We start from the raw sequence: 20000 nt of genomic DNA, 5'->3' as shown, positions 1-20000 counted from the left end.
ACCCTGATGCTGGCCTACAAAGCCAAAAATGGACCAGCCCCTACCGAATTGATGGCAATGGTGAAATCTCTAATTGTACCACGAGCCCTTCGAGCTTCGAGTATAGCTCAGCTCGACCCGCCATCCTTCAAGGCGTGTGGAAGACAAGCGTCGAGAATGTTCTCTATACTGGCACCCAGGTGGTGGAACGAACTCCCACTGGCTGTCTGAACAGCAGAGTCTCTCACTGTCTTCACATGCAGACTGAAGATACGTCTCTTTACACAGCACTTAAATGAGCATTGAATTAAGCATTGATTGCAATATGTTGTGCTGCACTTATTAGGTGCACCTTGCTAGTAAAAGACTGGACCCCCTTTTGCCTTCAGAACTGCCTTAATTCTTCATGACAGACTTTCAACAAGGTGTTGGAAACGTTCCTCAGAGATTCTGTTTGGTTATTTGAGTTCCTGCTGCCTTTCTATCATCTGGAACCAGTCTGCCCATTCTCCTCTGACCGCTCACATCAACAAGGCATTTTCGTCCACACAACTGACCGCTCACTGGATATTTCCTCTTTGTCGGACCGTTCTCTGTAAACCCTAGAGATGGTTGAGCGTGAAAATCCCAGTAGATCAGCAGTTTCTGAAATACTCAGACCAGCCCGTCTGGCACCAACAACCACGCCACGTTCAAAGTCACTTAAATCACCTTTCTTCCCCGTTCTGATGCTCGGTCTGTTTAGTTTTATTCCTTTAGAGGGTTAAACGAGAGGGTTAAACCCGAGGCGTTAAGAGAGCGGTCAGTGTGATAGTGATGTAATGACTGTTGCGATTTCCCTGAGGGTCCAAAGCAATAAACAGGGGTGTGCTTGCTGACAGCGAGTCAAAAGCACTCTCACTCCAGGAGGACGTCTAATCTAAGCCAAAGGCTGCCTTAAGATGAGCAGAAGGAAACGAGGGAGGAAGCGCACTCTTTTGTTTATCTGTTTATTCTGGCGGGGGGAACAAGGGAATATTCTTCCTGTCAAAACGTCTGCTTCGCTCTCTCTCCGCCAGACATGCAAATGATCTGGAGCGCATCACAATGTGTCCTGAGTGCCTTCACCTCCCCTGTGCTCATTAAGCATGTGTATGCGTACCTCACCTCACCTCTGCAAAGGTAGCTGGATTTCAGGGTTTAATCATTTGGGCTGTGTCCCTGCCCGCTCGCATTAAAAGTCCGAGCTGAATATTTGATTTGCTTTGTAATCAGCTGAGCTGCTGAGAGATGAATGTAAGATGAGCCTTTGCCCTTTCTGAATGACTGCCCACTTTATACAATCTGACACACACAGGGATAAAAACTCTTTCGGAAGTGGATTCCTGTCACGACGTTGTCAGCGCAAAGCTGACCCGTCCAACAGATGGCTTCATATACTGAAAGAAGCGAGGCATTGAAATTACGTTGATTCAAATGATTCGATTTTTGGGGCAGATTTATTAAGAGAGGAGTTCAGTCTACTGACCGACGGCCTGCTGACATTTTGCACCGGTGGGGATGGCCAATTTAGCGGATTATCTGCTAAAAACCTCCCTGCAAATGAAAACAGCCTTTCGTTTTCAGCAATGAGCAGTCATCACTGCAGCGCTGTCCTGCAGTTCACAGCAGCGCAGGTTCAATACAGATTCAAATACCAGGCCTTTCATTGTCAGAAAACTTTTAGCCTATAGTGAATGACAGAATGAAGCACTACCTGCAGTAAAGACAGTGTTTAAAGGAAAGAGGCAACTAGAAGAAGTTTTTAAGGCACGTTTTAGTAAGTAACAGAAGACTTACCTTCGAAACTTTCTAAAACGCCAGCTGGATTAGTGGTGCAGCATATGTGCTGTATCAGGGATGCCCAACTCCCGTCAAAGAGGGCTGGTGTCCGGTAACAGTTTGGTAGTTCACTTGGTAAACCTGGATATGAACAGATTCAGCTTTGTTGGAGCAGGAAAGTCACCAAACTGTGCTGGACACCATCCCCCAGGACCAGAGTTGGGCACCCCTGTGCTATATAAACTTCAGACCAGATAGCTGTTTCAAGTTCTTTTGCCTCTTTCCTGAAACACTGCATTTACTGTGTTTATAGCTTCTATTCTTCTGACCTTCAGGCTATTTTCCTCTTATAAAAGCCTTGTTAATTTGAAGACTCTGTCAAACCTGACAGACTTTTAGCGTGGGCAAGTAGACCTTTGTGTAATACAATGCCTGTAGATAATAACGAGACATAAGCCCTGCTCAAGCTGGATTAGTTGTACCAGAGGAGGTCAAGTGATGTCATGTGTAAAGGACTCAACTGGCCAGTTCATGTGGGATAAAGTATCTGCAATTTTTCCGAATTAACTCAGATAACCCGGATCAAAATGTCACAGCTTGGACATTCATCCAGTGATAAGATTAGAGTTAAATGGATCCAAACAAACAACAACAAACTTTCGGTCAGTGCTAGATAGAATAGCATTAGGCTTGTAAAGTATCCACATAACATAACAGCTGCAGATTAGATCATCAGCAAAAATTATGTACACTCACCGGCCACTTTATTAGGTACAATGCATTTAGGCATGTAGAGGTGGTCAAGACAACTTGCTGAAGTGCAGACCGAGCATCAGAACGGGGAAGAAAGGGGATTTAAGGGACTCTGAACATGGCGTGGTTGTTGTGCCAGACGGGCTGGTCTGAGTATTTCAAACTGCTGATCTACTGGGATTTTCACGCACAACCATATCTAGGATTACAGAGAACGGTCCGGAAAAGAGGAAATATCCAGTGAGCGGTCAGTCGTGTGGATGAAAATGCCTTGTTGATGTGAGAGGCCAGAGGAGAATGGGCAGACTGGTTCCAGATGATAGAAAGGCAGCAGGAACTCAAATAACCAACCAGAATCTCTGAGGAACGTTTCCAGCACCTTGTTGAAAGTCTGTCACAAAGAATTAAGGCAGTTCTGAAGGCAAAAGGGGGTCCAACCTTGTATCTAATAAATTAGCAGGTGAGTGTAGATTACAGTAGTCCTGTTTTGACGAGAAGGATCTGTGCCAAGAGCTCCATTTTTGCAGTTAGCCTTGCTCACCTGGCAAAGTAACAAAGGTGCCATTGTCTATTACTAGGTTTTGGTATTACATCGCCAAAAGGTCAATTCTAACAGGACTGCTATTACTGAAGGAGCTCCAAGTTTGGAAAGTTGTAGAAGGTAATTTGCTGGAGAACAATTACATAGCACACTTGTAAAAACTACAGACATTGCAGATTTGTATTGGATTACAATTACACAGACCACAGAAACTCAAGATTCCGCTTGGACCCATGAGACTGGAGACTCAGTTCGGACCCCAGAGACCTAAGACTCCACTCAGACCCATTAGAATCCAGACTCAACTTGGACCACAGAAACTTAAATCTCCGCTTGGACCCATGAGACAGGAGACTCAGCTCAGACCACAGAAACCCAAGACTCCATTCGGACCCATTAGAATGGAGACTCACCTTGGACCACAGACACTGAAGACTCAGCTTGGACCCATGAGACTGGAGACTCAACTCAGACCCCTACATCACATTCAACCAGATAGTAATGAAAGTATATTATACAGACACTGTTATTGTTCAAAATAGGAAAACTGAAAGGCAAAATCACTTTAACATCATATATATTATTTGTGTGGAAACGATGTACACATTTTAACCCAGTCATGTCAGTACATTTTTTTCCCAGTGTAAAAAGAGAGAGAGAGAGAGAGAGAGAGAGAGAGAAAGAGAGAGAGAGAGAGAGAGAGAGAGAGAGAGAGAGAGAGAAAGAGAGAGAGAGAGAGAGAGAGAGAAAGAGAGAGAGAGAGAGAGAGAGAGAGAGAAAGAGAGAGAGAGAGAGAGAGAGAGAAAGAGAGAGAGAGAGAGAGAGAGAGAGAGAATTACTTGCTCGGTTAGTAAACACACCAGACAATTTGCTTAGTGAATTTGGAGACTTGACCTTTTGAATAAATGCTTCACTCTCTTAATGTGGAGTGTAATTGTACGTCGCAGTAATATCTAAATGTCAGCTGGAATGCGTGAAACGTGTGATCTCACGCTCAGTTGTTGCACTATGATGATGCCAGGTTTCAAACAAATACTGTAAGTGTGTGGGCTTTCTGTAAGCATGCTATGTGTGTGTATGCTTACAGTCATTGGAGAAGATTCTTCCTATGAGCGTATGACTCCTCACCCCACATATTTATTCAAGTGTTTGTCTTATATATGTGACATTATGTCCTACAGTGTGAGCAAAATATTCAGGAATTTTAAAATGTAGTAATATTTAATAGCTTATGGTGTGAGCAAAATATTCAGGGGGTACAAGGGTAATTAATAAAGTAATTTTTTATATTTAGTTTGTATGATTAAAATATTTGACATTGAAAAACACAGTTAATGTAATAATATTTCATGTCCTATGGAATGACCAAAATATTCAGGAGGTAAAAAAAATGATAATACATTTAATGTACTATGGTGTGACCAAAAATGTATAGCAGATATGTGCAAATATAGAGAAATACACTAGGCTAAATGTCAGAAACTATCAAGTAACAAATAGTTCTGAAAAATCACGCGTAAGCTATACACTTAATGTGCCAGCGGCTAAAGGACTGTCCAAAAATTAAATGGGTTAATCTAAAAAATCAGGCTCTTAAATCCAATCAGATTTTTAATAAAACTTTTTCATAAAGCTCCCAGCAAATGAAAAAGTCGTTGCCATATGGTTAAAGAACTATTGGAAATTGACTCAGTGAATATTATTAGTATTCTTTTAACTTTTATGGAAGTACACTTTCTAAAAGGTGGAGATCAAATTTAAACGACAGTTATGATTCCCACAACGGGGGAATTTCACCTCCGCATTTGACCCATCCATGAAGTGAAGCACCACAAACACACTAGTGAGCACACACACTAGGGGGCAGTGAGCACACTTGCCCGGAGTGGGGGGCAGCCCTATCCGCAGTACCCGGGGAGCAGTTGGGGGTTGGGTGTCTTGCTCAAGGACACCTCAGTCACGTACTGTTGGCTCTGGGGATCGAACCGGTGGCCTTCCAGTCACAGAGCCGGTTCCCTAACCTCCAGCCCACGACTGCCACAAACTGTCAATTAATCAAACTGATACTCAAACTGCTTAATCGACAAAATTACAAAGGTTTGTAAATGATGCCATGTGCCGACCTCTGTGTGAACCTGGAATGTCCTGGAACTGAGTGCAGGCCGTATGTCGAACTCTGAATATAGTTATTGTTATGTTTGTAACAATTTCCGTTTGTTTGTGTGCAGGTAAAGGGGATGTGTTTGGTGATGTGTTCTGGAAGGAGGTGACTCTGGCGCAGTCCTGCGCGAACGTCCGGGCACTGACCTACTGTGACCTGCACGTCATCAAACGGGACGCCCTGCTGAAAGTGCTGGAGTTCTACACGGCCTTCTCCAATCACTTCTCCCGCAACCTGCTGCTCACATACAACCTCCGCAAACGCGTGAGTCACACACCTGTGTGTGTGTGTGTGTGTGTGTGTGTGTGTGTTTGCATTCTCACACTCATTCTGAATAACCACCGAAAAGTTTGAAATCACTGCATTTTCAATATAAAACAATATGTATGAAAGTATTATAATACACTACAGATAAACTACAATTTCACACATTAAAAACAAACGTTCTCTGTTTTTTCCTCAGTGTACAATATTTACAGTGATTATGTCTTAAGATGTGCAGAAGTGTGTTCTCTGTAGAGGTTGTTATCTCATTTTCACTTTAAAAAATCCCTCAAAGCATGCAGGTTGACCAGGGGCTTCCAAACCTTTACAAACAACGGTGCAGGTGTCTGACGCTGAAAGATCCTAGTTAAAAACAAACATGCTTGTATGGGATCAATAGGACCTGGTCTGCCTTTGGCCAGGTTGCAAATTGGTCACACTGTGGTCAGCCATGTCAGGGTTTGTAAAGATAGGGATATTTGGCAGTAGGTCAGATTTGTATCATATTAGTGGCAGATTTCTGATCAGATAACTTACTCAGTCAGTCGCTCACTCAGTCAGTCACTCATTCACTGATTCACTTGGTCACTCACTCACTCACTGACTCACTCACTCACTCACTCAGACACTCAATCAGTCACTCACTTATTCACTTACTCAGTCGCTCACTCAGTCAGTCACTCATAGACTGATTCACTTAGTCAGTCACTCACTCACTTAGTTATTCACTGATTCACTTACTCAGTCACTCACTCAGACTCTCGGTCAGCCACTCACTCAATGATTCACTGATTCACTTACTCAGTCACTATCACTCACTCATTCAGTCACTCACTCACTTATTCACTCACTCACTCACTCACTCTGTCAGTCACTCACTCATTCACTGGTTTAGTGAGTCACTCACTCATTCACTGACTCACTTACTCAGCCAGTCACTCACTTATTCACTTAATCACTTACTCAGTCAGACACTCACTGATACAATTCCTGTCTCAGTCATTCACTCACTGTCTCAGTCACTCATTTACTCATGCACTGACTCACACACTCACTTAGTCAGTCAAACACTGACTCATTCGCTCATTGTCTCACTCACTCATTCACTCAGCCATTTACTCACTCAGCACTAGCACTCAGATAGCTTTTGCTGCTTGATAAATGTGGAGCTTCATGTCAGTGAAACTGTGTCCTTGTTAAGTAATTATTCCAGAGCTAAATTAGCTGCATCATGCTGACTTGTATGGAAGTCATTCTAGAACGTGAATTTCCTAGATCATCTGATGTGAAGGAACATTCTGCTCGCTGGGGATAAGCCAACTCTGCTGAATCTGGTTCGATTTCCTCCACACTGAACAGACTTTACTAGAAACAGTGTGTGATGCCTTCTCTCTCTCTATGTCTGCCGTGCCAACCTTTATCTGAGCTGCCTCTTATCTGAGCTGCCTCTTATCTTGTCTTATCCCTTTGATTGACACATAGAGGACTGAATGTAAGAAGCAGCGAGGTTTGCTGAAATTCCTCTTTTGCAATTTCTCCATCTTCACCTTTCTAGAAGGAACAGTTGGGCAAAAAATGTGCAAAGTGTCCCCTTTACTCCAGAAGTTAGTCGATCAGCCGATGCACGTTTGGTGAAGCTTGCCTCTTTAGTTTTCACACTGGAGGTGTGAGGCTAATGTAGCTAACAATAATTGAATAATGAGGTTACTGGGGTATTTTTAGTGAGGCTGCCAGTCTTATGATGCCAGTTCAGTGCACAGCAGTGTTAGCTTGTCACAATAATCGGATTTAGACTTTTTGATGACCTCATAATTCAAAGAATATTCTGATGAAATACTGTTTGTATATGGTATATACAGAAAAACATGACATATTTGTTTAGCACAGGGAGCAGTAGCAGCTATGCATGAAAAGGCTATTCATTATTTCCATAGAGAAATCTGCTTAGACCTCCTTGAATGTTTTCAGTGGGTGACAGGTCTGGACTGCAGGCAGGTCAGTTTGGCACCTGGAATCTTTTAATATGGAGCCATGCTGTTGTAATACATGCAGAATGTGGTTTGATATTGTCCTGCTGAAATAATGAAGGCCTTCCCCGAAAAAAGACATCGTCTGGATGGCAATATATGTTGCCAAAACGTATATATCATTCAGCATTAATGGTGCGTTCACAGTTGGGCTCGTCAAACGTTATTTACATTTTGCACAGTGTCCCAGCTTTTTTGGAAATGGGGTTGTAGATTCAGACACACTTTACTGCATTTGCATGTACCAGATTGTCCTATACTGAGCAGTGTATCATTAAGAGAGGTTATCTGAGTCCCTCCTACCTCCCATTATACTGTCAAGTGACAGATTTCACCCCACAACTGAACCCGTTGTAGTTTGCTAAACCTTGATGGCGTTGCATTAGAGAGCCGGATGACATTAACAGCGGCATTTTGTTTCTCGAATTGGACATTACTACTAACAAAGACGTGATTCGTAAGGAACCCCAGCATGCAGCCCTGCACAGTAGTACTGGCCCTTATCGATCTCTGTGCTGAAAGTAGGTCTCAGATTGTTGCTATTATTAGAGCAGGGAATGATTGGCTCGTCCCAGTGTGGATGACAGAAAGAGAAGCACCACGGAGGACACATGGCCCGTGGGCTGACACTCACACTGCCTCAGCACTGAGCGCCTGCTCTGGTACGCCTGACAGTTTCTGTCCTGAATGGCATGTTGATGACACTTTTGTTTTGTCCCTTTGACACAAGGGCACTTCACTGTTCTTTGAGTCTAACTGGATGTTACCAGTGTATTATTTATTCTTTTATCAGCTCCACTTTGTAGTTCTACAGTTTCAGACTGTAGTCCATCTGTTGCTCTGATACTTTGTTACCCCCCTGTTGTTCAGTGGTCAGGACCCCCATGGACCCTCATAGAGCAGGGACTATTTGGGTGGTGGGATTCTCAGCACTTCAGTGACACTGATGCGGTGGTGGTGGTGTGTTAGTATGCGTTGCGCTGGTTCGAGTAGATCAGACACAGTGTTACCGGAGTTTTAAAACACCTCAGTGTCACTGCTGGACTGAGATCCAAAATACAACCAAAAATATCCAGCCAGCAGCGTCCTGTGACCACTGATGAAGGACTACAGGATGACCAACCCAAACTGTGCAGCAACAGATGAGCTGTCATCTCTGGCTTTACATCTACTAAGTGGACTGATAAGGTCAGAGTGGACAGTGAGTTGGTTGCATTTTCAGCTTCTTTGCTTTGAGTTGTCACCACATTCAGTGATTTGAGGCTACTTTAGCAGTGGCACATCCTTTCAGACCCATAATGCTGAAATGTCTTCACAGAGTGGAAGGATGGACAGAAACACCTGTGGATGTTTTCAGATCTGAAGCAGCTTGATTTTCTCCTCTCTCTCACAGATGAAAGTTTGAAGTGCTGTTTATCTGACTTGGCCACTTTTGGTGGTCTGTCAGGTCTTGCAGCTGGTTTCCAGTTTTGAAATCTCTAGTTTTTCCACTTATTATCATTTGACTTTCTCATTCCTTATGCAAGTGGTTTATCTTTTTTCTGATGATCTCAGAAGTATTTCCTGAAAATGACTGGAAATTGAAAAACTGAAGGGTGGTCTCTGACTTTTGCACAATTCCAGATAGCCCAGGCATCAGTAACGTTTGTCTCGTTTACTGCCCTGTTGTGGCTCCACAGCAGAATTAGAATTAGAATAGAATTTGTAGGTAATAATAAAATAATCCTCCTTTACAGTAAAATAAAGTTTTGCTGATCGTTCAACACAGTTGAACAATAAATGGTCTTAAACACTTGAGTTAAAATAGTGCTAATTCACCCTTTAACCCTGAAGGTTGACTTGCAGACTGTTGGTCATCATAGCAATGCAGACAACAATCTCGCCTTTACTAACTAACAAAGGCAAAGAGAGAGACGAATATCAATAATTTGGAGACGAATGGACTTATTTGCATTTATAATCACTCCAGTTGGTTTCCTGATACATTTAATCTGCAACGAGAAACTGTCAGACACTAAGAAGTCACAAAGCTGAAGTCAGTTTCTTGTTCGAATTTTCCTGTTCCATCTTAAATGGTGCAGCAGTAACATTCTGGTTCATTTCAGGTAGAACGGGAAAATTTGAGCAAGAAGCTGGCGAGTGAGAAGCGACTTCAGCCTTGTAAAAGGTCGTACGCTGAGAGACATTTCACAAGAAACTACTACTACTTTAATGGAAAGGTTTCCTGCTGGAGATGCGAGAAAAGTGGCTACAGCTCAGCCAAAGCTTAAAGCAGAGCAAGTCAAAGTAAGTCAGCGTTTCGTTTATGTTATATATTTTTAGTCTATACTAGGGTGTTGGCACAGACTGAGACATATTTACAGCCAAGATGGTAAAATGGACAATGTTGTGACTCCCAAGGTGGTTCGATTTTTGTTGAAACTTGACAAAATGGCTCTTAACATTTGGGTTGACAACCCCTGGAATAGACTGAAACATGTATGCACAGACACACACTCTACGCTCTCTCTCTCTCTCTCACACACACACACACACACACACACACACATGCCTACACACCTCATAAGGCTTCAAGCACCTGTGAAGATAAGGCTTGCTCTTGTGACATGATTTTCAGTTCTTGACTGGCCGACCCGTCCACCCCCGCACTCCGCTGCTCGTGTGAAGGCGATCCAAGATCCACAGGATCACTCCAAGGAGAGAAAGACTCCTCATCTTCATCTCAGTGCTGATTTGGAGAGGCCTTTACGCAAACCCAACGTCAGAATAACACCATCCGAACGCCATTCCGCCTTCAAGGACTCAAGAGACTCATTTCAGAATAAAAGCAGGGACAAACAGCAAAACGCAGTGAGTCATGTCAGTCTGAGGCGAACCAGCAGCGGCTGTACTGTGAAAGTATCAGGCAGAATCTCGATTGCAGAAAGACCCCTGAGCCAGTTCCTGAATAAAGGCCATAAAAGCAGCTCGCTGTGGATTAATAGCTGCCTATCTTTCCTTTAATTTGGTCGGACTTGCAAAAAAACGTGATGCTGCATCACACCCTCGGGGCTGGAGCTGGTAAAAGTGCTAGTTGGTAGTGTAAAAGTGCATTAAGCAGCTGTTTAAATCCAAGTCCTTTGCGAAGGGGTTCATGCCACGCTCTCATTGGCAGTGTCAAAGTGTTTGGATCGGTCACGTGCCAGCAATGATGCTTAATAAGAGCCTGAACATATTGAAGTTATCAGCGAAAGCTTATTGCTGATAGGTTCAAATGACTGGACAGCGAGGTGTATGATGCATTTCATTCTTTTGGACCGGTTTACTGCAGTTGTGCAGTTGAGCATGAATGGACTGTTAGCGAATCACCGGGTCCCCTCCAGATCCAAAAAGGCTGCTATTTTGAGTCCATGCAGTCCATATATGGAAACTAAGCTCCAAAAACAATTCAAGCAAGAAGACTGGGTTCGATTCCCCAGCTGGGCGACCAGCGTCCTGTGTGGAGTGTTGCATGCCCTCCCCGTGTCTGCATGGGCTCTGCTCTTTTGTGTAAAGGATTAATAGTTGAATGGATTCTCTTAATTCCCTTATGTGTATTGCTATGGTGCCAATTTGGGAGCAATTTAGAAAATAATTATTATTAATCAGTGTAATTAGATGATTGCTAGGAAAAGCCTGGCAATACTGGTGTGGCTGGCACGCGCCTGCCCGCCAGGCCCTGCCTTCCTGCCAGCTCTCGCGGCCATCATCGTTGGTGCCCAGTGGATGGGCGCATGCCACAATTGGGTACTTATTTTAGTGCATTTTTATCTTCTTATCATAACTTTAACTTTTTTTTGTTTAACTCTGCCATGTCAGATTATGCAAATTATAGAATCTTTAGCAAATGCATAATGGCAAAATACGGCAATGTGTTAACAGCAAAATATAGACAGTTGTAATAGACCTTGAAATAACAAATGAAAACTTGAAACATTTCCTGAGCAGGTAGGTCACCTACCTGTTTGCCTGATTTAGACACCTGTTCATTCATCATCGGGAACAAATTCTGAGCTTCTGAGCTAAATGTTAATATTGGTTGAACTGCAGCTGAAACACACCATGTGTGTTTGGTGATATGACTGGTGGGATAGAATTGAGGTGTAGCCGCTGTCCCCTAGACTGTTGTTGGGTGTATGGGACTGGGGGCACACATTTATTGCAGTTCATGCTGGGGATTGTAGTGCAGGGCCTTGTGAAGTAAGCTAATATGAACAAAAAATTTAAATGATTTTTCATTAAGCCCTCTATGTGTGTTCAGATGTGTTTGTGTGTTGGGGTAAGTGCGGGGTGGAGATATGATTAAGGGTCAGCTTCATCCAGGTGCGCAACAGTAGGTAGAAGGAGGGGATGGCAGTGTATTTACACCAAGATTAATGCTTTGTTTTGCAAATTGTAGTGTGTTTGTGTGTGTTTGTGTGTGTGTGTGTGTGTGTGTGTGTGTGTGTGTGTGTGTGTGTGTGTTAGTGTGTGTGAGGGTAAGTGTGTGGTTCATGGTCGCCCAGGAAACACTGAATAAGCCTATTTACTGTAAAGCAGCTCAGTCACACCGTCTCAGAAGCTTATCACAGCTTTGATTAGGGTTAGAGTTTGTTCAACACCTACACACACACAAACACACACACACACGCACACACACAAACACACGCACACACACAGAAACACACACACACACACTCTGTATTGGAAAATGATCCCTGTCTTTCTATTTTTCATCTTTAACCAAACAAGTGAGTGAATTCATTATAACTGAGTGTGTCCTTCACTGTAAAAATGCCCTTGGAAACTCGTGTATGCGCTTCAGTTTGTTTGTGCCTCTTGACACCAAGAGCTTAAGAAGAAGAAAAACAGTACAGAGATGAAAGACAAAGTGAAGGAGGATTTTGAGCTGGATTCTCCTGCAGAAGCAGTGCTCTGAGTGGAGCCAATCAGCAGTTTAGGACTATCTTAGTGTGGGATATATACCCACATATATATACGGTTTAATGTAAAGTAAGCTGGTTGCCAGGCTACTGGGATTTTCACGCACAACCATCTCTAGGGTTTACAGAGAACGGTCCGAAAAAGAGGAAATATCCAGTGAGCGGTCAGTTGTGTGGACGAAAATGCCTTGTTGATGTGACAGGTCAGAGGAGAATGGGCAGACTGGTTCCAGATGATAGAAAGACAACAGGAACTCAAATAACCAACCAGAATCTCTGAGGAATGTTTCCAACACCTTGTTGAAAGTCTGCCACGAAGAATTAAGGCAGTTCTGAAGGCAAAAGGGGGTCCAACCCTTTTACTAGCTAATAAAGTGGCTGGTGAGTGTATTTCACTGAAAATAGTACAAAGACAGCATATCAAAAGTGAAACAGAGAAATTGTATTGTTTTTTGAAAAATATATGCCCATTTTGAATTTGATGCCTGCAACAGGTTCCAAAAACGTTGGGACAGGGGCGTGTTGAGCACTGTGTTTTATCACCTCTTCTTGTAACAGCACTCTGTTTGCGAACTGAGGAGACACTGCTGTAGTTTTGAAAGTGAAATGTTTTCCTGTTCTTCCTTGAAACAGGATTTCAGCTGCTCATCATTTCAAGGTCTGCTTTATCATATTTTTCACTCATAATGCCCCAAATGTTTTCAGTGTTGATGGGTCTGGACTGCAGGCAGGCCAGTTTAGCACCCAGACTCTTTTGCTATGGAGCCATGCTGTTGTAATACATGCAGAGTGTGGTTTGACACTGTCTTGCTGAAATGAACACTACCACTTCTCCTCAGTCCATCTTAAATAAGCTTTGGCCCAGAGAAGGTTGCAGCGTTTCTGAATCCTGTTTATAAGTGGTTTCGTCTTTGCACGGTTATAACTTACATTTGTGGATGAAGCGACAAACTGTTTTCACAGACAGTGGTTTTCAGAAGTGTTTCTGAGCCCATGCAGTGATTTCCACCACAGAATCATGTCTGTTTTTAATGCAGTGCCGTCTGAGGGCCCAAAGATCACAGCCAGCTAATACTGGTTTTTGGCCGTATCCCTTGCATACAGAGATTTCTCAGATTCTCTGAATCTTTAAATTTTAAATAAACTTTTGCAAAGGCCATATTTTATGTTATGTTTGCTTCTCAACATGTTAAATTTAACAAATAAACAGTGATCATGCATTACAGTGTGCAGAAATGTGTTCTCTGTAAAGACCAGGGGTGCCGAAACTTTTGCATATGCCACTTTTTGTACACCGGAAGATCCTGAGAGTGGCCGCTCCAAATCGACTGATCTATGCAGTGCTGTGCAAAAGTAAGAGACCACCCTACATTTATTACATTTCCTCTCAGAGTGGGCACTAAATGCAAGTCATTCAAGAAATTTTATGAAATCGGTGGATTTCCCCTGTAATCCTGTGTGTGTGTGTGGTTTGGATGCAGTGTGTTTTGTCAGTCAGTAAGGGGCGCGTGGTCGAAGCTGGAGGATCAGATTCTGTAAGGTGGTGATGAGTGTGTGTAATCTAAGACCGGTCAGCAGAAACCAGTGAAGCGGTGAGTGTGAGAGATGTGTGTGGGGGTGCAAACCCACAAATCTACACCAGCAAACAATACGAGGACCATCACCCAGCTTGTCCCCCCCACATCGCCCGACATCGTCGGTCATCACGCAGAGCCTGTCAGAGACAATTCAGCTCTGCTCGGCTGCTCTAATATAATTAACGGTGTTCTGGATGAAGTCTGCTCATAAACACAGGCCATATATCAGTCAGGAAAAAGAGAAGCAGATTTCACTCTGACGGCTTCCGGTACACTCAGAGAGAGGTAATCAGCGGAATTAGACAGTAATTAATAATTGTGTTATGTTCTCAGTAGGAGATTAGAGGAATCTAGCTGAATAAATGTGTGGAGTAGTTGAGGATATAAGGCCATATGGTCCTCCCACATCTCTCTTTGTTACACACAGACACCCAGAGAGGCATGAAAACAGGCATAAATAAAGTTACATTGTCCTCTTTACTGAAAATGTATTGATAAGTCAAGACCAGAGCTGGCTGGCTTTATACGCTCACTATGTCAGCAAATAATAGCAATGTTTAATGTGTAAAAGTTGATGTGCTAGCTGGACAGTGCATCTCTCTCTAGTCTGTGAGAATAAAATACAACTGTTTATCTATTTACGTTTGACAGGCCGCAGCTCGGAAAAAACACATCGATGTAAACATAATAAAATAATGTAAATATAAATAAATCATAATGCACATACGAACACATTTTAAAGTTCTTGAAGTTTTTGAAGGTGCTTCCCTCTCTCTGCTCTTTGCTCTCTAAAACAAAATGAAGTTTTGGCTTTTTTAACAATTAATCTGAACTGGCTTTCAAATGCAGCCCCTGAATTGGAACACAGTTCTAGTCTCTCAGTCTAGGTTTAGTCACAGCTCTGGACAAAGAATTGACATTGAATATTGATTAAATATTGATTGAAAATGTTGATTTGCTGGGAATACTAGACATTATGGACACACATCTCTCTGTAAATAATAACCTATCAAGTATTCAGCCAAGCCATAGTATAAATAGTGTTTTACATTTGAAAATGTATGACAGAAAATCCAGTGGAGCCAGTTTGAATGGGCCTGATGCAGCCAATAAAATTAACATTAATATTCCCTTTGGTTTTAGATTATATAGAAAACATTCTATTTAATAAATATAGTCTGTTTATGCCTCATTCTGGTCTGCATATCTGCATATATCTGCTTTTGCTTAGACCGACAGATGGAGCAAACTATTTTAAAGGAGCACTAGGGTGTCAGTTGTGACTGCATGGCATTTGGTTCAGGTAGGAGGGCCCAGCGAGGTCAGGACTGGTTCTGGTAAAGACGCGTTTGTTGTCTGAAGTTTGCTTCTTTCTGAAAATTTGGTGAAACTTCTATATAACTTATATAACTAAATAAAACTTTTTAAACTTTTAAAATTTGATGGGACTAGTTTTTGTACATTCGTCGTTAAATAACGAATTTTTTACCCATAGAAATGAATGGTGTACAACAGTTTGTGCATCCAACTTATGTCATGCCAATACAAGTCTTTTAACAGCACCCAATTGCCATGTGGAGAACCATAGCAACTGCCTAGCAACACCATCACAACCACCTGGGATACCATAGCAACCACCAAACAACATCCTAGCAAACACCTGGGATACCATAACAACCACCGAGAATCACCCTAGAATAACCGCAGTCGTTGGGCAGAAAGCACCCTAGAATACAAATCAAAATGTACTAAAATCATGAGGCTTCGTCTAATTTTAATTCTGTAATTTTATAATTAGTAAATGCTCGCGTTACCTTTCTCGAATGGAGTCGTGTTTGAATGTCAGGCCAAAAGAAAGTGCAGTTCATCTGGTGAAGAACATGTTTTATTTATTAATAATAAGTTTATAATAATATAAGTTATAATAATAATAATAATAATAATGATGATTCTTTTTTGCTCCTCCTGCATCTCACTCTACCATCTGCTGAACACACTCTTCCTCTTTTTTCCTCGCGTCCTTCTCTTTACCTCTGCATGCTTCCTTGGAGCTGCTGCTTCTGGCTCTGCTGCTCTTCTCCTGCTCTGAGGTTTATACTTTCATGGCACTCTCTGTCCTCTTTGTTCCTCCTCTTTTCTCCTCCTTCTCCAGCTCCTTCTGTTTCTCCTCGACCTTCTTTGTATATTCAGCCTCCTTTCTGTCTTCTGCTCTTTCTCGCTCCATCCTCTCCCTGTATTCCTTCATCTCCTCTGTCTCCTTCTCTCTCTGCATCTGCAGCCTCTTCTTGCATTCTCTCATCTCCTTTCTCTCTCTCTCTCTTTTGCGCTCCTTCTCCATCCTCTGCCTGGCTCTCTCCAGCTCAGAAATCTTTTGCTCTATCTCCTGCTTTCCTTCCTCCAGATTTTCTCATCTTTCTTTCACCTCTTGTCCTCCATCCTCAGGTTCTTTGTCTCCTCCATCAGCTTCTTCGTCTCTCTGAGATGTTCCTCCTTCAAATCACTGCATGGGCTCAGAAACACTTCTGAAAACCACTGTCTGTGAAAACAGTTCATCACTGCATCTATAAATGCAAGTTAAAACTCTAAAACGCAAAGAAGAAACCAAATATAAACAGGATCCAGAAACGCTGCCACCTTCTCTGGGCCCAAGCTCATTTAAGATGAGGGGAAGTCAAATTATTTGGACACTGTGTCCTCCGGGCTAAAGACCACTCAGCTTGTTATCAGTGCACAGTTCAAAAGCCAGTATTCATGATGGTATAGGGGTGCATTAGTACACATGGCGTGGGTAAAGTGTACGTCTGTGAAGGCACCATTAATGCTGAACGATATATACATGTTTTGGCAACATATGCTGCCGTCCAGACGACGTCTTTTTCAGGGAAGGCCTTGATTATTTCAGCAACAGTGTCAAACCACATTCTGCATATTTTACAGCAGCACGGCTTGGTATTAAAAGACTCCGGGCGCTAAGCTGACCTGTTTTCAGTGCAGACCTGTCACTCACTGAAAACATTTGGAGGGTCATGAAATGAAAAATATAATAAATGAGCTCCTGAGCTGTTTAACAGCTGAAATTCTATGTCCAACAAAAACAAGAAATTATGTCACTTTCAAAACTTAGGAGTGTCTCCTCAGCTCCCAAATGCTTACTGAGTGTTGTTAATTACAGGAAAAAAATTTCAACTTCTGAGAGTTCTCTGAAACAGAATGGCCTGCACACATGCAGAACGCTGACTGACTCATACTGGCTCTCTGAAGCCACTGCGGACTATCTGAGACTAGAGCAGACACGCAGAGGGACAGGCATCTGTAGTGTAAATGAGAGGGAAGATGCGGTAGGGGGTTCAAATTAAACCGCAGTGTGCTGCAACCTGAGTATGTGATGTAGAGGGATCAGCTAAATCCACAGACTGTGCTGTAGCTGCGAGCTGTCCACACTACTTCAGTCCAGCCAGGCTTTACCATTACAGTACAGAGTGTCTACTAGAACAGTATATGCAATTATACTCTCACTGGCCACTTTATCACAAATGCCTAACTTATACATCCACTGTATAGCTGCAACAGCTGCAGTTTACCAATTGCTACCCCATTTATCATTTGTTGATTTCTGACCACAGGACCACAGTGATTATTTGGGTGGTGGACCATTCTGTAGGAATATCATTGCTATGTTGAGAGTGGTCCAGTACCAATCCACGAGCAGCCTTGTTCTAGAGCATAAGGGCCCAACAACGCAACCCTGGAAAGTTTAGTTTCAATGCTGCTGCTCTAAGAGTTGGTCCTTCTTTAACCAGAAGAGGTGTTACATGGAGTTACTTGAGTACCAAGACCAGGGTGTTGGGCACCCCTTCTGACCTTTAGTCAGAAGTAGCGCAGCTTTATCTAGACACTAACCAAGCTAGCTACTCTAGCTGAGGTTTGCTAGGTCCGGAAACTTGTTGGTATATTGTCCACTGAGGAGAAAAGACCTTGTATATAAGAGGATGAGTCCTCATCAGCATCCAACGTCGTTCTGGGTAGCTCTAGTGTTAGCTTTAGCTCATCTAATGATGCAGCACTCCACTACCTTGGCTATTTTTGAATAATAATGCATATTTTCAAATGCATTTCTCTATCTGTTAAGTGTCCAAATGTTGCTTCTTTAGTTTTGTGCTGAAGCTACGAGGCTAATGTAGCTAACAGACAATAGAAGTCAATAGTCACCCAAATATTTTCTGTAAATACATCCCCAAAACTTCTCTTATCTGGCTCAAATCACATCCATGTCTTCATTAAGGTTGTGCAGACTTATAGATGGGATTTAGGACACAGTATGACCTGCCATAAAATTGTACATACCATGCTTACCATGCTGACTTCGCTGTGTAGCTGAATGCTCTGGTCAGCCATTTGAGACAGGTGTTGCCTAATTCTGATTCCTTTGCGAATCTGAATCCCCTTCATGTACACTTGTCACACAGGCATATGGACGCTAGATTACATTCAGTTTCTGTTGTTTCTATTTTTAAACATGAATCTTTAGTTTGTAACTTGAAGATTAACAGTTATTCCTATAATTGTGAACGTCATCTGTGGTGTCCATATGCCTTTACAATGGCTGACCGCAGTGTTGAAATATACAGCAACGTTTTTGTTCAGTTTTATGATTGTGTCCAAAACCACTTCAAGAAGTCTGCACAAGTTTAATGAAAATCTGAATGCAGTGGATGTTTGGAGCTGTGTTGGTGGAAAAGATTTGGGTGACTATTGACTTCAGTTTGTAAGCAGTATTAGCGTCATGGCTGTGGTGCCAAACTAAAGAAGCAAAAAAAACTAAAGACACAAAACATGTCTTGAGTGATAAACAATATCTGCGTAAACTCAAAATGGCATAAATATGTTTTATTTTGTTTTTTTTGCCAAACGTTTCCTTTAACAACAATGCTATGAAGTAAAAAGTGAGCCTGTAGCTCTGTGTGCATTTTTTTCATTGTTTTTTTTTTCCCTTCCCACAGTTTACTGAATGCCCATTTGTTCACTCAAATGCAGATGGGAACCCTCTAGGCCTTTAGAGAAGATCTAATGATATCTGGGAATTAAAAATGCTAAAGTCTATAATGTATTCAGAATCTTTCTTGTATTTAAACTCTGCAAGTATTACAGTACTACTCATATACTGTTCAGTATACAGTGGAGGCAAAAGAATGGAAACATCTGAAATGAAAATACTTGAAGCGTTTAGTGGAAAATATGCCAGTCAGGAATTGTTCTTCACTGTGGTATATAGATAGATATAGCTAAGCAAGGTCTCTTATTGGTTATGACTTCATGAGATGGAGAGATCAGCACAGTTTTGAAGTTGCAACCAGTCTTGTTTTGATTTCCTATAGATGAGTCCAATTTTCCATCCCACCTTAAATGTTAACACTGTGGTGCCAACGAGTTTTCAGTTACACCTTAAAACAGTGCAGCAGTGACATTTTGGTGCCAATACGTTTTCAGTTCCACCTTAAATACTGTAGCAGTTACATTTTGGTGCCAACAATTTTTCAGTTCCACCTTAAACTCTGTTGCAGTTTTGTTTTGGTGCCAGTGAGTTTTCAGTTCCACCTTAAACAGTGCAGCAGTTACACTGTGGTGCCAGCGAGTTTTCAGTTCTACCTTAAACGCTCTTGCAGTTATGTTTTGGTGCCAAAGAGTTTCCATCCCACCTTCAACAGTTACATTTTGATGCCAGTAAGTTTTTCAGTTCCACCTTAAAACGGTGCAGAAGTAACAGAATAAGAAGAAGAAGCTAAACTCAGTAGTAAGACAGGGTAGAGATTCGTCTAGGGGATGAAATGAAGAGCGTCTGCTGGAAGCTCAGAAGGATAGTAGGTGGATTAGGTTACTTATGCAGAACGTTGTTCTTTACCACACTGTCAGTTTAGTCATTTCATTTTCTGCACAGAAAATGTGACGTTTATTTTCATT

General features: G+C 42.2%; 1 protein-coding gene across 4 annotated transcripts in view; it reads left to right on the top strand.

Annotated features, from left to right (window-relative positions):
• kcnh1a (potassium voltage-gated channel, subfamily H (eag-related), member 1a) overlaps nt 1-20000 on the top strand; it is a 134250-nt gene that overhangs the window by 85082 nt on the left and 29168 nt on the right. For all 4 annotated transcript variants that reach the window (XM_017707779.2, XM_017707777.2, XM_017707776.2 and 1 more), the window contains one exon: nt 5302-5498. In XM_017707779.2, the coding sequence (XP_017563268.1) occupies nt 5302-5498 (197 nt within the window). The remainder of the gene's footprint in view (nt 1-5301; nt 5499-20000) is intronic.

The sequence above is a fragment of the Pygocentrus nattereri genome, chromosome 10 (genome assembly GCF_015220715.1).
Source record: "Pygocentrus nattereri isolate fPygNat1 chromosome 10, fPygNat1.pri, whole genome shotgun sequence".
In the NCBI taxonomy this organism is placed as follows: Eukaryota; Metazoa; Chordata; class Actinopteri; order Characiformes; family Serrasalmidae; genus Pygocentrus; species Pygocentrus nattereri.
The sequence above is the reverse complement of the archived record's forward strand: the minus strand, read 5'-3'. Positions and strand labels throughout refer to the sequence as shown.